The 21,522-nt window shown below is 42.6% G+C and overlaps 1 protein-coding gene and 1 long non-coding RNA gene across 2 annotated transcripts; one reads left to right on the top strand and one right to left on the bottom strand.

Moving 5' to 3' along the window:
* The first annotated feature begins 165 nt into the window (after positions 1-165).
* Positions 166-14,694, top strand: LOC134512742 (uncharacterized). The gene is made up of 3 exons (XR_010070227.1): positions 166-226; positions 2,687-2,786; positions 14,461-14,694. It is a non-coding gene; the product is annotated as an uncharacterized LOC134512742 (long non-coding RNA).
* DNAAF10 (dynein axonemal assembly factor 10) lies at positions 10,515-18,794 on the bottom strand. Its single transcript, XM_063328401.1, has 8 exons — positions 18,255-18,794; positions 17,713-17,813; positions 16,680-16,810; positions 16,117-16,218; positions 14,702-14,817; positions 14,220-14,354; positions 12,641-12,738; positions 10,515-11,872 (listed from the first exon to the last, which is right to left on the bottom strand). The coding sequence occupies exons 1-8, from the start codon at positions 18,777-18,779 to the stop codon at positions 11,665-11,667; spliced, it is 1,416 nt and encodes a 471-aa protein (XP_063184471.1). The 5' UTR covers positions 18,780-18,794; the 3' UTR covers positions 10,515-11,664.
* Positions 18,795-21,522: the final 2,728 nt, after the last annotated feature.

Below are 21,522 nucleotides of genomic sequence, written 5' to 3' on the forward strand. Positions count from 1 at the left end.
GCTGTTTTGGAAGACTGTTACAAACACATCTGTTACAAACACATCTGATAAGATCTGCCTTTTACAGACTTACATTCTGATAAATAGTAAAACAGAAGTCAATATCCACATCAAAAATATTGGCATTACTAGCCAGAGGCCTTTTTTGCCTCCTTTCTGCTCACAATCTCATCTGAAGCTTATTGTAACTGAAGCCTGCAGCCTGTTCCCTCCAAGGCAGATTAAGGTAGGATCACTGGAATCCTTCAGTGTGGTTGAAGGGGGCCTGTTCTCAACTATAGGTTACGCAGGAGTGTATGTGGCTGATTAAGTCATGGCTGGTTGCCTGAAGGGAATGTGCTGAGCTGGCTTACTCAGCATCAGGGTTTCTAGAGGAAGAGGAAAACAGGTCCAGTCTGAAGAAGGTCGAGGTCAAGGCTGGGGAAAATGGAAGAGTATATTCGTAAGCATAACAGGACTAGAATCTAGTTTGGGGTCTTATCCGGCTTCAGTACACTTCTCTGTGCCTTCAATGCAATGTAAGATATTGCAACAGTGAGCTTCCTTTTAATAAGTTCATTTACGTCTAAGTGCTATACTATGTCTGTTCTAATTAAATCAGTATGAACAGCAAATTAGAGTCTTTTGCCCTACTCCCAGTTGGAAGCATATCTGAAGATCTTCAGAGGGAGTAGTTATTTGTTTACATTTTGTCATCTCCTTTTCCTCCAGGAGATTTAGAGGTTTAGGTTTTCAGTTTCAACCAAAAATGGCTGCAAAAGCAATACAAATTTTTTTTTTATAACAGAGTATTTATGAAAGCAGCAAACACAGGGATTCTTTAAGAGCCTTTCAGCTGTATGTGGGGCACACATACAGATAGTAGAACCACTGGGGCGGGGAATGGTATCCCTACTTTCTGCTAATATTTTAGTGTAATAATATAATCTTTCACTGAATTTTCATAAATATTTCTTATTTTCAAAAAACACACTCTTAATTATTTTATCTTATCTTGCTCATTATTACTAGTACAACTACAGAATTATGCACTGTAGGTAAAAGGGAATTCAGGAGAGATTTTTTTCAAAAAATTCAGCAATGCAACAGTTTGAAGGGTAGCAGAGAAATAGCAAGACCTGCACTTTACTTTGCACTTCCAGTGTGCCAAGCGTCTCCAAGGACCTCAAAACACTCGACATATATTTAATTCATTCTTACCTCAGTATTCACATACCACAGGTTGGGAAATACAGAAAGGGAAGCTGATCGATAGACTAATTGATTTACCAAACATTAGGTAGGAAGTTTCTGCCAGAGTCTTATTTCCTAAACCCAAAATTTTGTTTCAATTACAAGATCAAAGGAAAATGCAACACATGCTGATTAATGCTCAGATTCAACCAACTCTGTAGAAGATTGTAACCACCTACAGCACTAATGCAGTACAGGTTGGACTCGGAGCGTTTCGTGATGATGCAGTGTGGCTCTCTGTCTCCTTCTAGCGGTTTACCTTTGATACAGATTTGCTACTGAAAAAGCTTTTGGAGATGCTCATATAAGAGACAAGATAAATAAAAAAAATAGCCTAGATTCTTCTGTTCTGAATCTGGTGTGAATACAAAGAAGGATGCTAGAAGCTACTCGTAATAACAAGGTCAGTGAACATAGGAAGTTCCGATCAAATATGAAATAAAACTTCTTTACGGTGAGGGTGACAGAGCACTGGAACAGGCTGCCCAGGGAGGTTGTGGAGTCCCCTTCTCTGGAGATTTTCAAGACTCACCTGGATGCAGTCCTGAGTAATGTGCCCTAGGCAATCCTGCTCTAGCAGGGGAGTTGGACTAGATGATCTCTAGAGGTCCCTTCCAACTCTGAAATTCCGTGATTCCATGAATCATTGGCAGAATGAAAATATAGATGCTAAAATCAGACCAAAAGCAAAAGGTGTTTGTTAATAGGCATCTGTAGTCATCCTAAGGGAGAAAATAAAGCAACAGAATTTCTTCATCTGCAAGTCCAGCTTCTTCTGACACTAATCGCTCTTTTTGGCCTTTCAGTGTGAGTCTTAATGAGAGCAGCAAAGATACTTCATTAAATAATTCAGCCTTTCTAAGTAGACACTTTTATCAGCTGTCCACCATAAGCCCTTTCTGGCAATTACTGGAATGCCAGTATATCCAAACACAGAGAACGTTCCCTTTTTTTCTGCCACTCTCTGTCTTAAACCTCTAGATGTTCAGCGACCAGTTGAAAATGCTGAACCGATGCAGACTTAAATGAGATTAAGTCAGTGAGAGTACAGCTACCTTGTGTTGAAACTAAACCGAGAAATTTTGTGTCTATAGCTTGCACTTAGAATGCATTTGTCTAAACTTGTGCAACATCACATTTTAAACTATTTCAAGAGTGAGTTAGTCTGCACCTGCATTACCTGAGCTGCAGACCATTTCACGACAGTTGCTGGCCTAGCATGTTTAAAGTCAAGTTATGGCCAAAGTCATTAAAAAGCAGAGTATGAAACAGTACCTTTTAAAATCCCATGTCGAAGCAAGCAAACCAGTTTGGGAGTTGTCAGTATTTATAGGACACTTGCGTCTGAAGGGCGTTGGCCACATTGTGCATTTCCAGGCTAGGCATTTTGTGATTGTGAGGCCTGTTTCTTTGCAATGTAATCTAATGAATTTGAAATGTGATGTGTGGACAGACCAGCAAGTTACCAGAAGAGTAAGCTGAAGCATGAACATTATCCATCTGCTCGCCCGTACCTGCCTGCTTACGTGCACTTGCCACGCAGTGGAAGAGGGGTGAGTGCCTGATGTTTCCTCTGGCATATCGGAAGACAGATACTTGCAAAAGGACAGTTACAGGCAGCTGCCTGGCTCAGTGGCATGTTTATGGTAACTTATGTCTCTCTCTGTATTCTACAGAGACCAGATATTTGCAGGGAGTGGGAAGGCAGGGCAGGAATAGAGAGTTTACAGTGATTTATTGCAAGGTGGATGGTGAGTCTAGGAAGACAGCGCAAGATATCTGGCTGCCAGGTTTGTTCCCCAGCCACTAGTTAGGGTAAAAAGGGGAATAGAGTCTTGAGAATAACCCACAGGGATGTCTCACATCTTCAGGAACTAAAAAGCTTGTAGCAGTAACACTTCGGACAGTGGAAAAGAAGTGTAACCTCCAAAATTTTCCATCCTGTGATACAGTTTGCTGGACTCGGGGACAGTGTATGTGGCAACATAAGCGCAGGTGAACTTAGACTCACCTTTCTGTTAAAATGCTCTGGACATGGTTTTTTTTTTTCTGCACTCAAATTAAATTAGAATGGCTTTAAACCTACTAAACACAGACTCCTTTCCCTTTTGAAAACATAACAGTTCTAATCAAAATAAAGATGTAAAAGGACATAGAAAGAAGGAAACTGAGTTTGAAGTAGCTTTGTTTTAGGGAGGAAAAGTAATATAATTCAATAAGACCAGCTTAAGCCCTCTGATTAAAGCTTTTTTAGCATAAAAGATAGGGAGGATGAGATCTACACTGAGATAAAGATAGTTAGTACAGATCAAAAGAGCTTGTGTTCATGCCAACTATATTAAATGACAGGATGTGGTGAAGTGCTGGGTACCATATCTGGTTACTTTACATACAAAGCTTTATTCGCTGAATGTAGATATATCTATTAGGTTATATATATTTATATGTGGAAACTGTAGAAATAAATTGAAAGCAATCTACCATGTGTAGAGTATTTGTTCTGATATTGTTCTAAGATTGCATTTCTTCCCAATTAGTATATACAGCTGTAATTTTTTATAACTGTCTCTCTCACTAAGATTGTGGAAGTAAATTGTATTAGAAATTGAGGTTTATTTCTAAATGCATTAGAATTACACCATTCTCACTTGTTAGCTTCTGTGTATAAATTCAATAGAACTATATATTTCATACCTAAACTTCATTTTAGCAGGAAGCTTAGGACAACTTTAGGAATAAATTAAACTTAGGACCCCAATTGCAGTTGTCATTGTAAAGGTGGGGGTTTTATATTTATTTATCTGCACATGGCCCCTGCAGAGGCAGGATACAGGACTGGAAGGCTCTTTGGTCTAACCTGGTGTGGCTGCTCTTAGTTTCTCACACACTCTGCAACAGCAGGATGTGGGAGGAAGGGAATGTGAATGTCAGGAAGGGAAAGCACTGCCGGATATGAAGATGCCACAGGCCTGTGCCCCTGCACACTTCTGCAAGGCAGCAGGAAGGGTCTGTCCCCCACATCTGCTGAACAGGCCGCAAAGTACTGCCTGGTCGAGCTATGCCAGAAAGAAACATGAAGGAGAGATTCTCTGATCTCTGCAGGAAGATTGATGACTCAGAAAATGAAAGGTTTAGCCTGGGATGCAACGGAACTGAGCAGATTTCATTAGCTGCACCTGCCTTTTATTGTTATTTTTCATTGTTGCTGCAGTGCTGCCTAGAAACCTGAGCCTCACGGTGCTCCAGGCTGGAAATACTCGTAAGATTGTCTCTGTCTCAGAAATCTTAAACAATAAGCAAAAGATGAAGAGAGCAGGAGGAAAAAGCCTTTAGAACAGAGGACATCGCTAGTGTTGGATTATTTCTGGCGGACAGATGCAGGACAGGCTGGAGCAGCATCCCAGCATAATCAGAGCCAGAAACAGCTACAGCTGCAGCAGAAGAGGTGCACGGTTCCAGTATGCTCTGTGACACAGGGAAGGGGGCAAGAGGGTGCAGCTCCCTTAGCCCTCACAGCAAATCCACAAATAAGAACAACTTAAGGATTTGTGCCACATGGAGTCATTCACATCTGGGCAAAGTGAGGATAAAGTAACATTTCTGTGCTGATGGAAATGCTTGCATAAAAAAATCAGGTCCTTGGTATTTTCTGAAACACAAATATTGGCAGTGGTGGGTTTTAATGTAAGCAGCCCCTGCCTGTAAGAGAAGAAACTGGAAGCAGCTGGGACTTGGAGACTTAACCAGTAATTTACTTTGAAGAAAGAGTAGTTTCAACTGCTAAATTGTTAACAGTCAGTGTAACGGTGGGCATCTGATACAATGCAATCCGGTAAACAGGCTGAGCTACTATTTCTGAATCACTGCCATGAAAAAAGGTCCCATCAGGTCTTGAGTGCTGTGGAGTTCTGTGGGCCTTACTGCCATTCTGCAACCCACGCATCCTCTGGCTTCAGAGAATGTCTTAAATGTTTCATAACCTCAAAATCCTGAGCAACCAAGGAGAGCTTGCCTGTGCTTGTTTTATTTATGTTGCTGATGGGCTTTTCATAATGATGAAAATCAGCTTCACTGCCACGCTTAAGAAGGTGAGATGCAGTGTTCTGATCAGGAAGTACCCTGAGAGGCTAGCAACCTTGGGTGGCCTCTTGCACATTGATAAAAGAGGAAGAAGCCATTGGTCTGTGAAGGAAACCCCAAACAGTGAATTATGTACAGGCTCTTTTTACTGCCCGTAATAACAGAGGAGGGTTTTTACAGGGGCCTCCACGTGGTTCTGCAGCTCAGCTCTCTCTCCACATCCCCAGACATGGAAGCGGTGACTAAAGATTTACTAACATTGTGGAGGCAGGGGAATAAAGGCAGGAGGGAAGGGGATCTCTTGGAAGTAGAGAAAACTGGAGCAGACACGAAGCTGTATCCGTACTACTAAGCTAAACAGCGACGGGCTTGTTCTCTGGCTCAGAGACCAATTGGCATAGCTTGTGACCACACCGTTAAATTGAGCTGGTCTCCAAAGCAGGGCTGCCACGCTGCCTGCTCATGCTACAGTCCTGAATCACGTTAGCAAATAATTCTGCCAATTGCTAGTTGGCCTAAATCAACTAGTTAAGGGTGTGACACTGAAGAATATTACAGGGAAGAGAGATTCTGCTGTGATCCCCTTTGCTGCAGGGTCCTGCAAAACGTCTCTGCCTCTTTGCTGGCAATTGCCTTATTGGCGGCTGAGGAGGAGGAAGGCCAGGGTGTGGGGCAGCTACTCACTGCCCTTTAGATCCTAGATACTCCTGCAGCCACCAAGCAACACTGACCCTCTTCCACTGTCCTCTGTGGACAGTGCTGTGCAACTGCAAGAGCGGGCTGTGCAGCGAGAAGCAGGTCCTCCCAAAAAGGCCAGCAAGGAATGAAAGCCTTGTATGGCCAAGGCTAGAACTGGCCACATCACCAAGTCACCAAATAGCTCTGGCCGAGTTCCACAGAAATCCTGTCTGGTCTTTCCTCTGCGCTGAACCTGGGCTGCCGCAGGCAGTCCCGTAGCCATGCCTTACACTGCACGCAAGTGAATTCAGCTCTCGGCTCCCGCCTGGGTTACCAGCTGCCCTTGCCCAAAGTACTGGGACTCGCATTTGCTGTCTTTGCTACTACATAATATCTTGCTGCACAAAGGCTTTAAATACTCTGCAGACATATGGACTGTGACCTGGAGATTCTTTGGGGAGTGGGCAGTTGTTCCGCTCAGAGTGCCTAGTACTGGAAATACAGCAGTAACAGCATCAGGAGCGGGAAAATGCAGGCTTAATAATTGGGAAAAAAACCCCAAAATGTAGTGAATCAATGTATTTCCTGGCAGTTTGTCGGTACCAACATTACAGTTAGACAACTTTATTACACTGATGAATACCCAGGCCACAAGTTAGTAGCTTCTTACTTATCAATCAGTCAGCTTAGCCAAACAATCCCTATTTGCTATTGAATGTACTTGATGGCAATAATTTAGCGAAGATGAGCTGAATTCTATTGTCAAGCTGTATCTGAAGTTATCACTGGAGGACAGATGTCTTTTTTTGATGCAATTCCCCATCTTCCTTCTGTGCACCAGTCCTGTGATGTCCCTGACAGCATCACTGGTTGTGAAGAGGCAAGGGCACATGCGCTTCCAGACATTAGTATATGCTGCGCACCTCGCAGGTTTGCCGTTTATTCCCTGCTTCAGCTCTGCCCTGAAGTTCAGAGTTACAGTTGCTATTTTGGATGGTATAAGCAATAATTATAAACTAATACATTCACACATGAGCCATTCTGACTTCATTGGGTAAATTCTCAAATGCTGGCATGCTACTTAACTTTTTCCTCAGTTCTGTCTTCTGTCCTTGCTCTTTTATTACCAGTTCTGGTTTTGAATACCTTATGTATCACAGCTGAATTTTTGAAAATCAGAGACAATAGGTGGTATTTCATAAACCTCAACAGTGCACTGTATTACAGCTTCTTATACAGACTTATAACTTGCCTTTCTTTGCTTAAAATTCAGTCCAAGTCATGGCTAAGCTGTAAATAATTTTTTTTGGAGGGGGAATGAAAACTACATACTGTAGGCCAAATATACACTACCTGCACAGAAACCTTGACAGGCTCTAATGTCTAAGGACCTGTACAAATGGTGAAAGTCAAAGTAACTATATTGATGTGAAACAAAAAGCTCTGATTTGCAATAGCTGGGGATTTGGGCAACACCTGGTCAAAAAAAAAAAAAAAAAAAAGCAAAACCAAAACTGTGTAGCACATACTTATATTCTGGCTTCAATCATGCCCATAAACAGATTCTTCTCTTCCATGAGCATTCAGGGATGGTTTACAGGGGAAACAAGCGATCGCTGCCAAGCAGATATACTTGTTAAATGTGGTCACTCACGGTAGAGCCAAACTCGGTAGCACATTCCATTCCCTGGCCCTGGGCAAGGCAGGGGTTTTCCAGAGTGCTCCTTGGTGCTGCGTCAGAGATGATTTGTCCCTGTGCATTTCATCTCCGATGCATTATGATTTTATTTAGAACACATTTAAATTCTTCAGCCTCCATGCTGCAGAGGCAAGGTGCCAGTCTTCGGCAAGAGGGGGCAGGACTATAAATAGCGAAGGCTAGGCTGCCACGGGCAGCTTTTGGTCTGCTTAAGTTTCTTGTTTAGCCTGGGAGATGCAGAAATCCAATCTGCTGAGGAGATACAGCATAGTACAAGCACTAGCAACAGCTCTTCTCTCCAGCCAGTAACTATCTTTCATTTCCTAGGTACACAGATACAGACGCTTACCTTTCCTGAACAAGGACAGCATAACTATTCATCTATACTTCCCCCCAGCTCCCAGCTTTTTGCAAACTCTTGCCACGCAAACCGTCATGTACTTTCATGAAAACAGCTACTTATGAGGGAAATGCATTCCTTCATTTCCAAACCACAAATAAAATGAATCCCCAAATTAAGTACCCAGAGGTAACAGGCATTTCACCTTTTGGAGGCCCATGGCGCTTTAAGAAGTGTTGTTTATTAGCTCTTGCTCTAATTTGCGCCACCATCAGGTAGGCTCACTAGCTCTCCCTGGAGCTGTTTGTATAAGGAAGGGACATTTTTGCTGTAGGCCAAGTACATAATAAAAAATACCACCAAGAGCACAGTTCTGCACTCAGAGTTCTTTGTTTTCCCTCACAAGTACCTGTACTGAGAGCTTTTTCTTCCCTTACTCTGTGCTTGACTCAGAATTACTAATAAAGAGAGAAACCATATTTTCACAAATTTCCGCTGTCTAGCATACCTTTCAGTGAGTATATTTTACTTAAAGAACAAAGCTAATGGAGGCCATCTCTGAACAGTGCATTTTAGACTCAAAGCACTTGAATTGATTCTTTGAACTCTACACCCCCAGCTTTTCAAAGCAAGCTGCAGTCAAGATTGCAGAGCAGTAGTTCCCCCTATTCCCTCCTGCTAGGATGCACCCCAAGAGGGACAACATTTAAAATAATTTCAGAATATGCTCTCAGCATTACACTATGCACACAAGCAGATGGAATTACTTGTGTCAAAAAAAATATAATCAATCATATACTAAATATTACACTTGAAAGCAAACCATCAAGTCTTAAGGAAGACAGATGGATCTCATAAATCTTCACCTTCACCGAATATTTAGCCTGCATCCCTTGAAAGGGCACTTGCGGAACTGTGTACATCTAACATGCTACACAACCTGCCGTTTGCTTGCCAAGCCAAAGTAAAACCTGCATGTACACCTGCGCAAGAGGTTAGCACAGCGTGTTTTTGACAGATGGACAGATGTCATTAGCCCTTGCTCAGGGATCTTGACATTTTGTGCTCAGCCTTAGAAGCTTTGGTGCCAGTCCACAGCACGGGGAACCTACCTCGCCAGGGCATCCTCATGGTTCTGGACACGCTGGGGCACCTTCCCAGAGCTGAGCCGCTGAGCAATGTGCCTCTTTCACAAGGGGATGGATTCCCACTGGTCAGAACTAAGGGCTGCTTTTCTGGAAGCTTTTGTTAGTTTCAGATACCCTCCAGTTTGTTACTGGGCTTTCATCCCTGCTGGTCCTTGCTAAACCTGAGATACAAGAGCCTAAATTTGAAGGCAGGCTAGAGCTGAGTATCAGTGACCTACTAAAGCCATGGACTTCCACAGACACATCGACTGTATGGTTTACTGCAATTTTCCTGCTGGCCTCCCAGCATTCATGATTTCTCCACTCCACAAGGTTTAAAAGCCTGTGAGCCTTTTCTACCCACAGGTGCCTGCTCTCTTTTTCCTCAGCTGGTTTAATAAATTAAGATACCCAGGAGTTAATACTGACAATTTTATCTCACTTGTATTTAGCTGGAATCTTAGATGAGAAAAAAATCTGAAGCCTCTCAGTCCAAAGCTTGTCACCTCGTGCTCACCAAAACAGAGCTGACTGACAATACACGAACAAATTTGCATCCCATTTTCCTGTCAAGTTTGTGATTTAGCTATCCCAGTATCATTTTTCTGACACAAGCTGTTATTTCTAGATTTTGGGAAGCCAGTGAGACACTCATTTCTTACTATAAATAACTGTAACGCAGTAGTAGCATAGAATCATAGCAAGGTCCAGTTTGGATCCATCAGCACATTCAGACCTTTTAGACCTGCCTCACCCTCTAGTGTGTGACTTGCAGCAGTAGGGAACTCACCAGTCCCCAGCAAACTGAAGAGGCGGAGCGCTCTGATCTGTCAGATCAGAAACCTCTGATCAGAAAGCTCTTTCAGAGCTTTCCCCAGCAGCCTGAGGACATTGCGTATCCCCAGGTCTGCATGTTTGCCATTTCTCACTACCTGAATCCCAGTCGTAGTGTCGTCCTTCCACTACAGTTTCTCACCTTTCAACCCAGTTTCCCCTACTATTTTCAATAGTCTCTAGCTTCTACCCTGTTTCCCCCATTTGCCACTTTCCCTACCTTAACTTTCAGTATTTGGCTGTTTCCTCTTCCTCCTGCATCTTGCTTGGATGCCCGTTGGTGGCAGGACCAGTACAGAGATAAAGCCCTGGTCCCTCTCTCTTTACAGAGCAGCCTCTAGTTTTGAGGAGCAGGCCCTGGAAGGTTCAGGCTTGATGCAGCGCAGGTGACTCACCCGAATTTGTCAGGAAACAATTCCTCAATCGGAAGCGTGAGAAAACAGAGCTTCTTTGCAAATGGCCACACGGGGGCTTTTTTGTAGTTAACCTGGACAAAGCCAACATTTTCCCATAACAATCTGGCTTCAGAAGTAGTTAAATGCTTTTACTAGAAATTTGCATATGCACATACAAGTCACCTGAAAGCTAAATACCAGACAAAGAAGTGACAAATGAAATCATTAGAGCTTACTGAAATTAAGAAGACTCCCACCATACATCCACAAATAGAGGATGTGCCTGCTAAAAACTGGCAGCAGCACACACTGGTAAAATCAGAAAAGAAACACAGTGCAGATAAGGGTAATTACAAGAAAAGTTCAGGTGAAACTACAGTAACGAAGCTACTCTGTCATACTGGGTTTTGAAGAAATGCTGAATCGATGTTAAAAAAAAAAATAAGTACCTTATCAAGTTTTTCACAATGGAGTTAAATTTTAGAAACTTTTGCTGCAAAAAGAGGAAGTTTTATCTAAGTACTGCACACTGTTCTTGTAAACCTATACAAGTACATTCATTCTTTCACTCTCTGGATGTTTGAATAATATACTTTGTTTGTATTAAGACAACACTCCATGTAATTTTATTTGTAGAATACCAAGTTACAAACAGATAGAAAAACAACAGAACATAAAAACATGTTATGAAACCAAACTAAAATAATAAAACAGTGCATTTTACTCAATAGTTCAATTTCAATACACTCTTCAATAAAAAGCTTACTCCATTAAACCTGAATATTTCAGCATTCATTATAGTTTCTATAGTGTATTACAGAGTCACTTTAACAAAATTCTAATTGATAGAGCCAATAACACAACGAGTTTCTGTGAGGTAATATATAGTAGTTACCATTACATGCACGCATATGGACAATACTATATATAAAAAAGCCACACCATTAAACAAGTATGAACAGATTTGCACTGTGATTAAACTGAACACAAATAATTTAAAGTGATTTCTGAAATTATAGATTGCGTTAACACAAAGGCACATTTTATTTCAAATGTAAATTCACATTTCTAGAAGGTAAGAGTTTTGTGCCCAGGAAGCCTCACAGTCAAACAACTCTAACAGCATATATCTGAACTTTCAATAGAAAGATCTGGTTTCTATTTCTTTAATCCAGTTTTAATATGGGAGAAATTAAATTAGAAACAGAAGGGCTATCCCTTCTGTATTTACAGGCTGCAAGCTATATTGCGTTCTCGTCAGAAATTCTAGTTTTCCTGTCAAACTTTGTTAAGCTTGGTAACTATCAGCACCCTCACAGTTTGGTCAAAGGCACCACAAACACACAGTCCCTTTTTGTCAGGGCTCCAGTCTAGGCTAGAAATCGGCTGCGTTGACAGAGTCACATTCTGCAAGAGGCTGAGTGAACCTGCCACCCCCATCTCAGCTCCTTCAGAATCCTTCTTTGAGCGCCGAGATGGGTACTCACTGGCAAGAAGTAAAGAAAAGGAAAACGTGCACTTAAAATTTACTCATAAAAACACATTTAAAAAAGACACAGAGAAGGGTTGCCTCTGCTTTCAAGATAAGGCAAATAAATGTCTTTAAAATAATGAATAATCGTATCCAGCTATATCCACACCACATACTTAGTAAATGTTTCATGCAAAGAAAAAATGAGGCAGGAAGTTTTGCATCCTGACACCTCTCTCCTATAGCCCTTCATTTTTTTAACTGCTTGGCTTTTGCTAGAGGCAAGAAAATTTCATCTCAGCTATCCCTCCGAAACTTAATGCACTTACTTCACTGCATTTAGGATGATTCAATTATTTTGCCACGTAATGTAAGAAGATGTAAATTTAAGAATCATTAAAAGTCCAGGCTTTCAATATTCTTCTCAGACATAACTGCTACCATATGACAATTTTAAGAAATCCATTTTCTTCATTTATCACCTTGTTAACCAAAGATTTAATTATGACGGATATAAGGATATAATTAGATCTTGATTATGTTAAGAAAAGTGAGAAGGGCAAAATTCACCCATGCTGTTGTCACATTCTTTTAGGAATTAATTCAGGATTCCAGATCAAGTATTGATACCCTTTCTACTGCATTTGTAAGCAGTAATTTTAACAAGATATCTGAGGTTGGAAGTGTGACCCCCCTCATCCTTTTCAGGAAGATTCTTTCTTAAAGCAATTAAATGGTGCGTTTCTTATTGCCCTTGTTGCAGGCTAGAGAGCGATCACTTACTATTTCCAGAGATGAAGGCTTCCAGCTCCTCCACTCGTCATAAATATATCTCTGTTCTGTGGTAGGTGCCGAACCTGCCATATGGTAGATTTTTGTGCCTAATAACAAAAAAAATCAAAATCGTATAGAAGTCAGTTATGGATGAGCTTCGCAAGAAAGGACGCAGAATCTTAAAATGGCAATCACTTGTACGAAGAGAACCCAGCCTTCTCATGGTGGATAGCAGAACATCTGTTCTGAGGTACATTCCCTTCCTCTGGCCTTGGAACAGGACTCCTTGCAACTTGCCACAGGAGTGGCCAGTTCCCATGCAGGACAAGCCAAGTCAGGCTTCAAAAGCACCCCGTCCTTCCGCAGAGATACAGCAGCAGCCCTGCCAAGGCTCACGCTCACTTCAGCTTCTTCCGGACTGGCCATATAAGCAAGGTTAAATAGAGGTAAAAGCAGCTGTGTGTAAGCACGTTTTTTGAAACTGCTCTAGAACTACAGGATTCTCAGGCTCTTAAGTAACAGAGTCACCACAAGGTTAATTTCACTGTTTGACATCTCTTAAAAATCATTACTGGAAGGGAATATACTACAAACACCGTGCAAACACAACAAACAATCTACAGTTCAAATGTAAATCTCAGCCAGGGCACAGCAAGATCACAGAGCAACAGAAATCACTTAGAGAAAAACTGCAACGCACCTACTCTGACTTAACGCATATCTGTCTGCAAATGTCCAAAAGGAAAAGCTTAAATGCAGTGAATGAAAGATAAGATGATCCACTTTCACATTTTGGTTACTACAAACAGTAATTCAGTAAGCACTTTTATGTTATCAAAGTACTTCTAACACCTTATCTGCTTTGAATGGTGGTAGGGAAAATAGCAATTTAAAGATATTAAGACATTAAGTTGAAACTCAGCTTTTTCTAATTTAGGCAGTCCTGGAGAACTTCACCACAAAAATTCCTTTTCTCTAATTATCACAAGATTTTGTTCACTAAAAAAAAATTTTAAAATACTGCTTTATAAAGAACTTAGACTAATTAACGCAGTGGTCACAGATGGAAGAAAAGAGGCCAGTAAGTCTCTCCTCTATATTCTTTCACTCACTCCCAACGCAATCCAAAAATGCTTGGTACTGAAGAAAAACAATGATTTCTATGGCTCACATGAGGTCTGGTGAGTGCAGAATGAAAAGCGTTTGCAGAGGGCTCACTTTGTTTTGGGATATATTTAAGATTTGAATCTGCGTGCTCATCACAATTTAATATGACCTCCAATAAACATGACACATGACTCCCAGACGAGGGGCACAGCTGAGTGCACAGAGGTGCAACCACACAGAGAAGCCCAAATACCCGGTTATAAAAGGGATGAAACCTGGGTGAGTGCTGGCAGCGAGAGGCAAGGGGCCCTTTCACTGCTTGCACCTGGGGCCACACCAGCCACACTACCGCACTGCTTGTGCCCCAGTAACACGAGCATCTATTACCTATCGAAGACAAGTCACCTTAGACCCGCAGTACTTTGACAGCATATATTCAAAGAGTCTGTCTCTTGTTAAGAAATACTCTGTCTCCCCATACCTTCTCTGAAACAGAAGCAAAACCTTTGGTTGGATGCTGAGTTCTCATATCGAAAACATGGAATTTTCCCTCAAGTGATGTGGCCACTAGCTTGTTCATATTTACATCTTTTCTGTCAAACTCCACACTGCAAACCTGGAAATATAAAAAAAATACATTCAGCCTTGAAATTTAGCTACTGCTAAAAAAAACAGGGGTTTGTGATTTGTAAAGACATATTAATCATTGGTTATTTTTACAGTGACAACATCACCAATTTGGAAATAACAAAATCATCTGAAAACATGAATCCACTGAAGAATACCCCATGCTATCCAGACCAAGAACTTGAGGGGTGCAGTTTGGTGAACTTAAAGAAAACGATTCCTTGGTACAATCTCAGCAGAAATGTCTTCCGGAAAGATTTCAGGTAGACAAACTCCTTTTAATTTTTCCATCCCGCATAGAAGCTGGAATGAAAAATACTTTTATAGTTTCCTTACCCCATTCTTAATGTTGGTCTCCCATTGTAGTGACATGGTTTTTAAGTCAAATAATTTAATGTCCCCGTTGTCGTATCCAGCACATACGACACGTTCCTCTTGATTGTAAGCATTGCCTGGAGAAAGAATTAATTAGAATACAGAAACCCTCCCTCCTTAGGCTGTAACTTTCAGACATCCTAAACCTGCAATTTCAACTTACATTTATGCCAGAAAAATATTACTATTGGGATATTAAGATTAATGAACAGTCTGGTTTTCAAACCTGAGAAGTATAGAAAATATAGCTTCAAAATTGGCAGTCTATTTCTTTTAAAAATATGAATAAAATTCTTACTCTCCCTGCCATTACAGCCTTAACCGCACACACCAAGTACTGCACGCTGGTCTTGTAAACCCATACGAATACATTCCTTCTCCTAAATCTTCATCTGCTGTTAGGCCACACTTCCTAGACAGCACCACAGCAGAAAGCGGTTCCTTAACCAGCCTCTCAAGCGTGAAACGTTAGTGGGACAAGAAGCCTCTTCTGCAGGCCCAGACTCACAGGGAGGCCCTGCGCACTACCACAGCCGTCACCAGGCAGAAGCCTGCCTCCAGGAACTCCCAGCTGACAGGTTCAAGGAAGCACAGCAGTGCCTGAAAGAGGCTGGCCCAGGGAACGTAGTTCAAGATGAACCTGGCCTTGGCTCAAGTTTCAGTAACTCAAAAGAAAATTGAAGAAAATACATGTCCACTTTTTTCTCCATTTGTCAAAGCAGAAAACAAAGGTATCAACAGCAATGAGCGTTACAATTGCACCTACTTGCCAAGAAATGTCCTCTCCCTACTATCAATTTTGTTATTATAATCCATCCACTTATCAGCGGTTTGTAAAACTCACTTCCTGACTGTAGGGGCAAAAATGGAGCTAATCCAGAAATACCAGCTTGTGTAGAACACAATCCACTTGTTCTCTCCAAAGCAAAAACGCAGAGCACACATCAAGCATCTCTATGGTCTTTAATTAGCTCTTAGCTTCAAGGATCTTCTCTTAAATTAACGCCTTAACACTTGACAGTTGGAACTATGCTACAACAGCAACTTACGCACTGCAACATTTACACTCCATCAGGACAACGCAGCTGGATATACTGTTTTTACAGTCCTAGGCAGAGAAATAAAGCTTGCACAGCTTATCTGTGAAATGACTGACCAAAGGCGATAAGAAAATGAGTCCAAAACCCAGCCATCACAAAACTGGCTTGTTTTGAAAAACACATTAAAACCACATACATTTGACAACGTTGAAAAGCAAAACCTCCTACCGATTGGTCCACACAAAATAAGCTATTCCATAACACCCAGAAATACTTTGATAGTCCTCAAAGCACAGTCATATTAGAGGGAGGAATGGTTATAATCTGATAAATTACCGAATGCTACTGTCCAGCAGTCCCTTTTGCTCTCCCCCTGTACAGGTTCCATATTGGCGACAGGCGTATCTTTCTGTCTCGGGTCCCATACCTTCACAGTTCCTGGGAAAGAAGGACAATGGATTTTGTATTATGGATACACCGCCACATTGCGTTCACCTTCCCAGGGAAGGCCTTTGCTTTTCACCCTGATCATTCAAAACTCAGGAGCACCTCTTTCAATTCCAGAAAGCCAGACTGATTTAGCAGATAGAAAAAAAAAATATAACAGAAATAAAGCAAAAGTATTTGTTAAGGATGTTTTTTCTAGCTGATATTTTGCATTTATGCTGCTTCCCATTCCTTCTGTCCCACGCTCAGTGACAACAGTATCTTTTGCTTATCTACAGCTTCTAAAAGAATTAGAGAAAATTTGTCCCAAGCAAGACTGAAAAGACAGCGTACGAAGAACTAGTTGCAACGGATTTGTAACTAGTTCAGATGGCAGACTGCACCCTGCCATCAAAGCTTGCAGGATACTTTCTCGGAATAACTGAAAAGACTTTCAGAGTTCACTAACTCACCATCTCGACTGCCAGTCACAATTTCTGGTGCACCTTCCCCAATTCCTAAGCCACCTACACCATCTATACTGTTTATGATTTCCTTATGACCTTTCACAGAATACACTGGTATTTCAGGAGCTTCTAAATTCCTAGGCAAGAAAGAAAAGAACAGACAATATGGCATTTTCCTTGACACTCAGGATTCGTATGAAAACGAGAGGCAACTTGAGCACAAATTATATCAGCTCAGATTAACAGTGGGAACAAAATACGGATATAACAAAGGGAACAAAATATGGGTATCACTATTAAGAACCACATGTCTTTGATTCCTTCTCTGGCTACTGCTTTAGACTGGTCTGAAAGTTTTTGCTTAGTTCTGGACTTCCCTGTTTGTAAACGCAGTTGTGGGATTCACCACAGTGACCCTTAAAGAACAATTTTTTATGTTGGGCTCAAAGTGAATCACGCTACAGACCAAAACGCTCCAATTAGCTTTACCTTCAGTTAAGTACATAAAATGACCTTATTCGCTGATCCCCGCCCAGATCTGACTACTGCTCTTCAGCTTCAAATGAAAGTCGCATGCAGCCGTGGGTTTCACTGTTCTTTCCCAACGATTCTCATCCTTTGAGAATCCTTCAGAATTTATTTTTAATTTCAACTAATGACTAATCCACGTCCTCTTGCTATCCCAACAAAAGAGAACTGATAGTTCCTTGGCAAGGGAAATATTATTATAGTAATAACAATAATAATAAAAAACAACCCAGCCTCTTTTCAGAGGAGGACCTAGAACATTAGCAGGTTTTGTAGCTGCACACAGAAGAGGCAAGTGAAAGGCACCGAATTAAACCACTGCGCAGAATTCACCTTATTTTTACAAAACAGAGAGGTTCCAATACAGTAGCCGCCAAAGCTCGGGGCTGGGTCCCAACCATGGGCAGCACAGAGAACACTGGATGCAAAAGCCAGCCACGACAGAAACATCCCACCGAATGGACATGAACAGCGTCAAACTGAAACGCTCTGAGAGAACACGCGTGCTCACCATATGTTAAGGTTTCCGCCAAAATCTCCCGTGGCGAAGTACCTTTGCTGCAGAGATGTCGCCCCAAAAGTTCCACATTTTAGAGGTTTAGCCTTTTCAATCTTTTGGGAAAAAAAAAAAAAGAAAAAGGATATATTCTGTGCCAGCACGTGGGAAAAAGCAGCACAACCGCAGACTGCGGCAGCAGCTTCTGGAGAGCCCACGGGGTGGTGGATTTCAGGGACACGTACACAGGCTATTTGGCGCACAATACACTCAAAACACCAATTACACTTTGTGTTTACTTCTTTGTGTACAGAAGAGCAGAGACTTCGGCTTCACGGTCCTACACCCCTCAGGACGGCTCAGCTAACGATGCTCGGAAGCCGCCGTCTCCACCCATTTGCAGCGGAAAAACAAATCCCCCCTCCCAAAACCAAACACAACGCACCCACGGGCGCCCCCTAGGCGAGGGCGAGTGACGGCACCGGCAACTTTAACAGTCGAACCGTGCCCAAGCAGGGTGTTTTTCTCCTGGTTTTCCCCGGCCGGCCGGGCCTCACCTCCCGCAGCAGCGCCAGCCGCCCTCCCCGCAGCTCGTAGAGCTGGAGCAGGCCGCTGCCCCGCGCCGTGCTGCCCAGGCAGAGGAGCCGGGCGCTGCGGGGCACCCACTTGCAGTCGAAGAGGGTGTAGTTCAGCGCCTGCTGGGCGTGAGACACCACCTGCGGCCGGTCCAGACCCGCCGCCATCCCGCCCCGCCGCCGCCCGACCGCGATCCAGGCCCGGCAGGAAGCGGAAGGGGCGGCCGCCGCCTCCAGTCTCCTTCCGTTGAGGCCGTTGAGGGAGGAGGGAGGGCACGTGGGCTCGCGCCCCAGCTGTCGCCCCGCTTTAACGGCTGCCCCGCCATGGAGGCTGAGGCGGCGGCTGAGGGCGGCTTCACCAGCGTCTTGTCCAAGCGGAGACGGAGGAAACGGCGGGCGGCGGGGACCGCCATGGAGACGGCGGAGCCGCGGCCCAGCAAGAGGCCGGCCTTCCCGCCGGTGGCCGCTGAGGCGCTCGAGGTAGGCCGGCAGGGGAGACACTGGCATGGCCGACAGCGGGCCCTGGAACGGTGTCCGGTTCTCGGCCTGCCTTTGCCTCACTGGCCCTCTTTTCTCTCCCCCCCCCCGGCTAGGTCGGCAAAGGGGAGCTGCGGAAGGTCGCGGTGCCGGCCAACAGGTACACTCCGTTAAAAGAGAACTGGATGAAAATATTCACGCCGATCGTGGAGCACTTGCAGCTTCAAATCAGGTTTAACTTGAAAACAAGAAACGTTGAAATCAAGGTAAAATAAGCTCCTTCTCCGGCTTGCCCCGCTGGTACCCGAAACGCGGCGCTTCTCCTCGCGGGTGTCCCTGTCCCGTCTGTTAAAGACCAGGGCAGCGTTCGGAATCTCACGTAATGCCCGGGAAAAGGGAAGCTGCGTAGTTGGACCTAAGCAGAAAACCCTCGCTGGGGGTCAAAATAAAATCTGTCAGTGTCTGCTTAGAAGCAAGCCGTTAATGTCAGTAAAATTTGGAAGTGTCAAATCTCTTCTTACCAGCATAAACTGGTGGGGTTTTGTGTGGTTCTTTTGGGGTTTATTCGATTTTTATAGGAGGAAATTACATACTTAAGAACTACAGAATAATCTCAAGTCTGTTTGTTAATGATTTTGGAATGCAGTGTTTTCCAGATTTTTAAGGCTACTAAGTACTTACGTGACAATTTTGAGCTAACAGCGTCCTTTGAGTGGGGACGCACAAATTTTCTAATGTCTTCTCTTTGTGGCAGAAGATAGAGGCCTGTTGTTTAATAGCCCCTGGCTTTTCCTTAGCAGATTGCACTGAAATAGCTTAGGGTAGAGATAGCAGTATATAATTGTAAATCCTGTAGATGTGCATTCATCATTCTTACTCCTTCTCAGGAATATCCAGACTAGCTGTTTTTAAGTATATGTATCCAAAGCTCATGTTACGCCTTTGACAGATGAGTTACTGTATTAGCAACGTTGATGTATGAGATTTTATAATGTAATGGTGAAAATATAGACACCAACAGTAATTTTGCTTCCTAACCTTGAAATCTTACTGCAGGTTTGACAGTAGCAACTAGAAGAAAAAAAATTGTATCGTTAGTGACAAGTGGGCCAAATTATTAGGAAAGGTGGCAGACCTGGCGCTTATTTATACTTCCTAGAAATGACGTGAAGGAAAGTTAGGAACACTCTTGCAGTTCCACTGATTACTATACAAGTAAAAATCCTGGGATTTTAACCCCGCTTTTTGATATGGCATGATGACTGCTCGAAAAGCAGGTTCTTTATCAAGCTGATTGAATTTTGCCCGTATCTATCATGAGTATAAAACAGTTGAAAACTTTGAAATTAGTTTCTGTGATTTCTTTGATGTGGTGTGGAAGCTGTAGATGACATTTCAGCATACCTTTGACATTACAGGCATTAACATAATTACCTTCCTTAATTATTCTTTCCTCCTTTCCTTTTCTTACAGCTTCAGAGACTGCTCTTTTCTAAGTTGTCCCTGTTAGGATTTGTAAATGCAGATGTGCACAAACTTTTCCACTGGTAGCAGAGGAAGGCTTTGGCCCAATTTTAAAACATGAGCTGAAAAAATGCCCTCTGGCAGCAAATCCCGTGGCCTCTGCTGGGGGGAAACGAAAGTATAAAACTTAAAACACTCCAATATTTGCAGCTTTGTGAGGTTGATTTGTTCCTGTTTCAAATATCTTGTTTATCTTGTCCCATATATGTTACTGAACCTGTCTGGGATTCTAATCACCTGCTAGACTATCTGTAGGATATTGTCATTAGAATAACCTTCCCTCCTCGAGCTGTCTCCTGCCGTCACCCTTCTCTTTTACTCTGCTGTCCCACATTGCAGTTTAGTTTGGAGTTCGGGGGTTTTTGGTGTGTGTGTGTGTTTAATAAAAAAGTTTCTCCTCAGCCATTGGTGTTGGGGATTTTCAGTAGTTCCTCTTTTCCCTCCCCTCCAAACACAGGCTGTGATAGTTGGTGTGTTCCGGTAGTTGAGGGTCAACGTTATAAGCAAGCACAAAGTTTATCACTTGGGCCTTTCAGCAAAACGCAATACAGGAGCACTACCTAAATGTGGCTTTTTAATGGTTAGCCTTCACCTCTTAAGATTTTTCAAGCCCTGATCCTATTTCATGGTCTTAATTTGCAAATGTAACTTCTTGTCTTGCAGACTTGTAAAGAGACAAAGGACCTCAGTGCTCTAACGAAAGCAGCTGATTTTGTGAAAGCATTTATACTTGGGTTTCAAGTAGAGGTGAGTCTCCCAACAGCTTGATTGTGAGATTGCTAGAATTTGCTTGCGTGAAGCCTTTGGCCTCTCTGCAAATTACAGTAGGAAAGAAATAAAATCTTTAGGTGGTTTTCTGGAAATAAATTTGTTTGAACTTGTGACTGGAGTGGAAGTCTAATTTCTTAAGCTAACACTGAATAAAAAGGTAATCTTCAAACAGCACATAATTAAAATTCTGAAATTGAGGCAATATTTAATGGCACGCAAGAAATTATATTCTCTCTGGCTCTGAGGTGCTCTGCACACGTAGAGATGGTTCATTTTGCTTTAGTCCTGGGTCAATAACCATCAGTCTGTTCAAAACTCAGACTTTACTCAGGGAAAACAAAACTACTTTTTGCAGTATCGGATGGGCTGCTCGTTGCCACAGGCTCATACCGACTTCATTAGCATAGGTGGGTCTGCAGGTTCTCTACACAGAAGTAAATGCTTATATTGCTATTGAAAATATAGCTGATTGTTTAAC

Source organism: Chroicocephalus ridibundus, chromosome 3, assembly GCF_963924245.1.
Source record: "Chroicocephalus ridibundus chromosome 3, bChrRid1.1, whole genome shotgun sequence".
In the NCBI taxonomy this organism is placed as follows: domain Eukaryota; kingdom Metazoa; phylum Chordata; class Aves; order Charadriiformes; family Laridae; genus Chroicocephalus; species Chroicocephalus ridibundus.

What these genes read in the sequence shown, in the direction of transcription:
- DNAAF10 (XM_063328401.1), bottom strand. Translation starts at nt 18,779, where the DNA reads ATGCCAGTGTCTCCCCTGCCGGCCTACCTCGAGCGCCTCAGCGGCCAC. An exon ending in TGTGACTGGCAGTCGAGATG is followed by an intron (nt 16,219 to 16,679) that starts GTGAGTTAGTGA and finishes CTTCTTTCCCAG; the next exon opens with GAACTGTGAAGGTATGGGAC. An exon ending in AGCCTTCATCTCTGGAAATA is followed by an intron (nt 11,873 to 12,640) that starts GTAAGTGATCGC and finishes ACTTCTTGCCAG; the next exon opens with TGAGTACCCATCTCGGCGCT.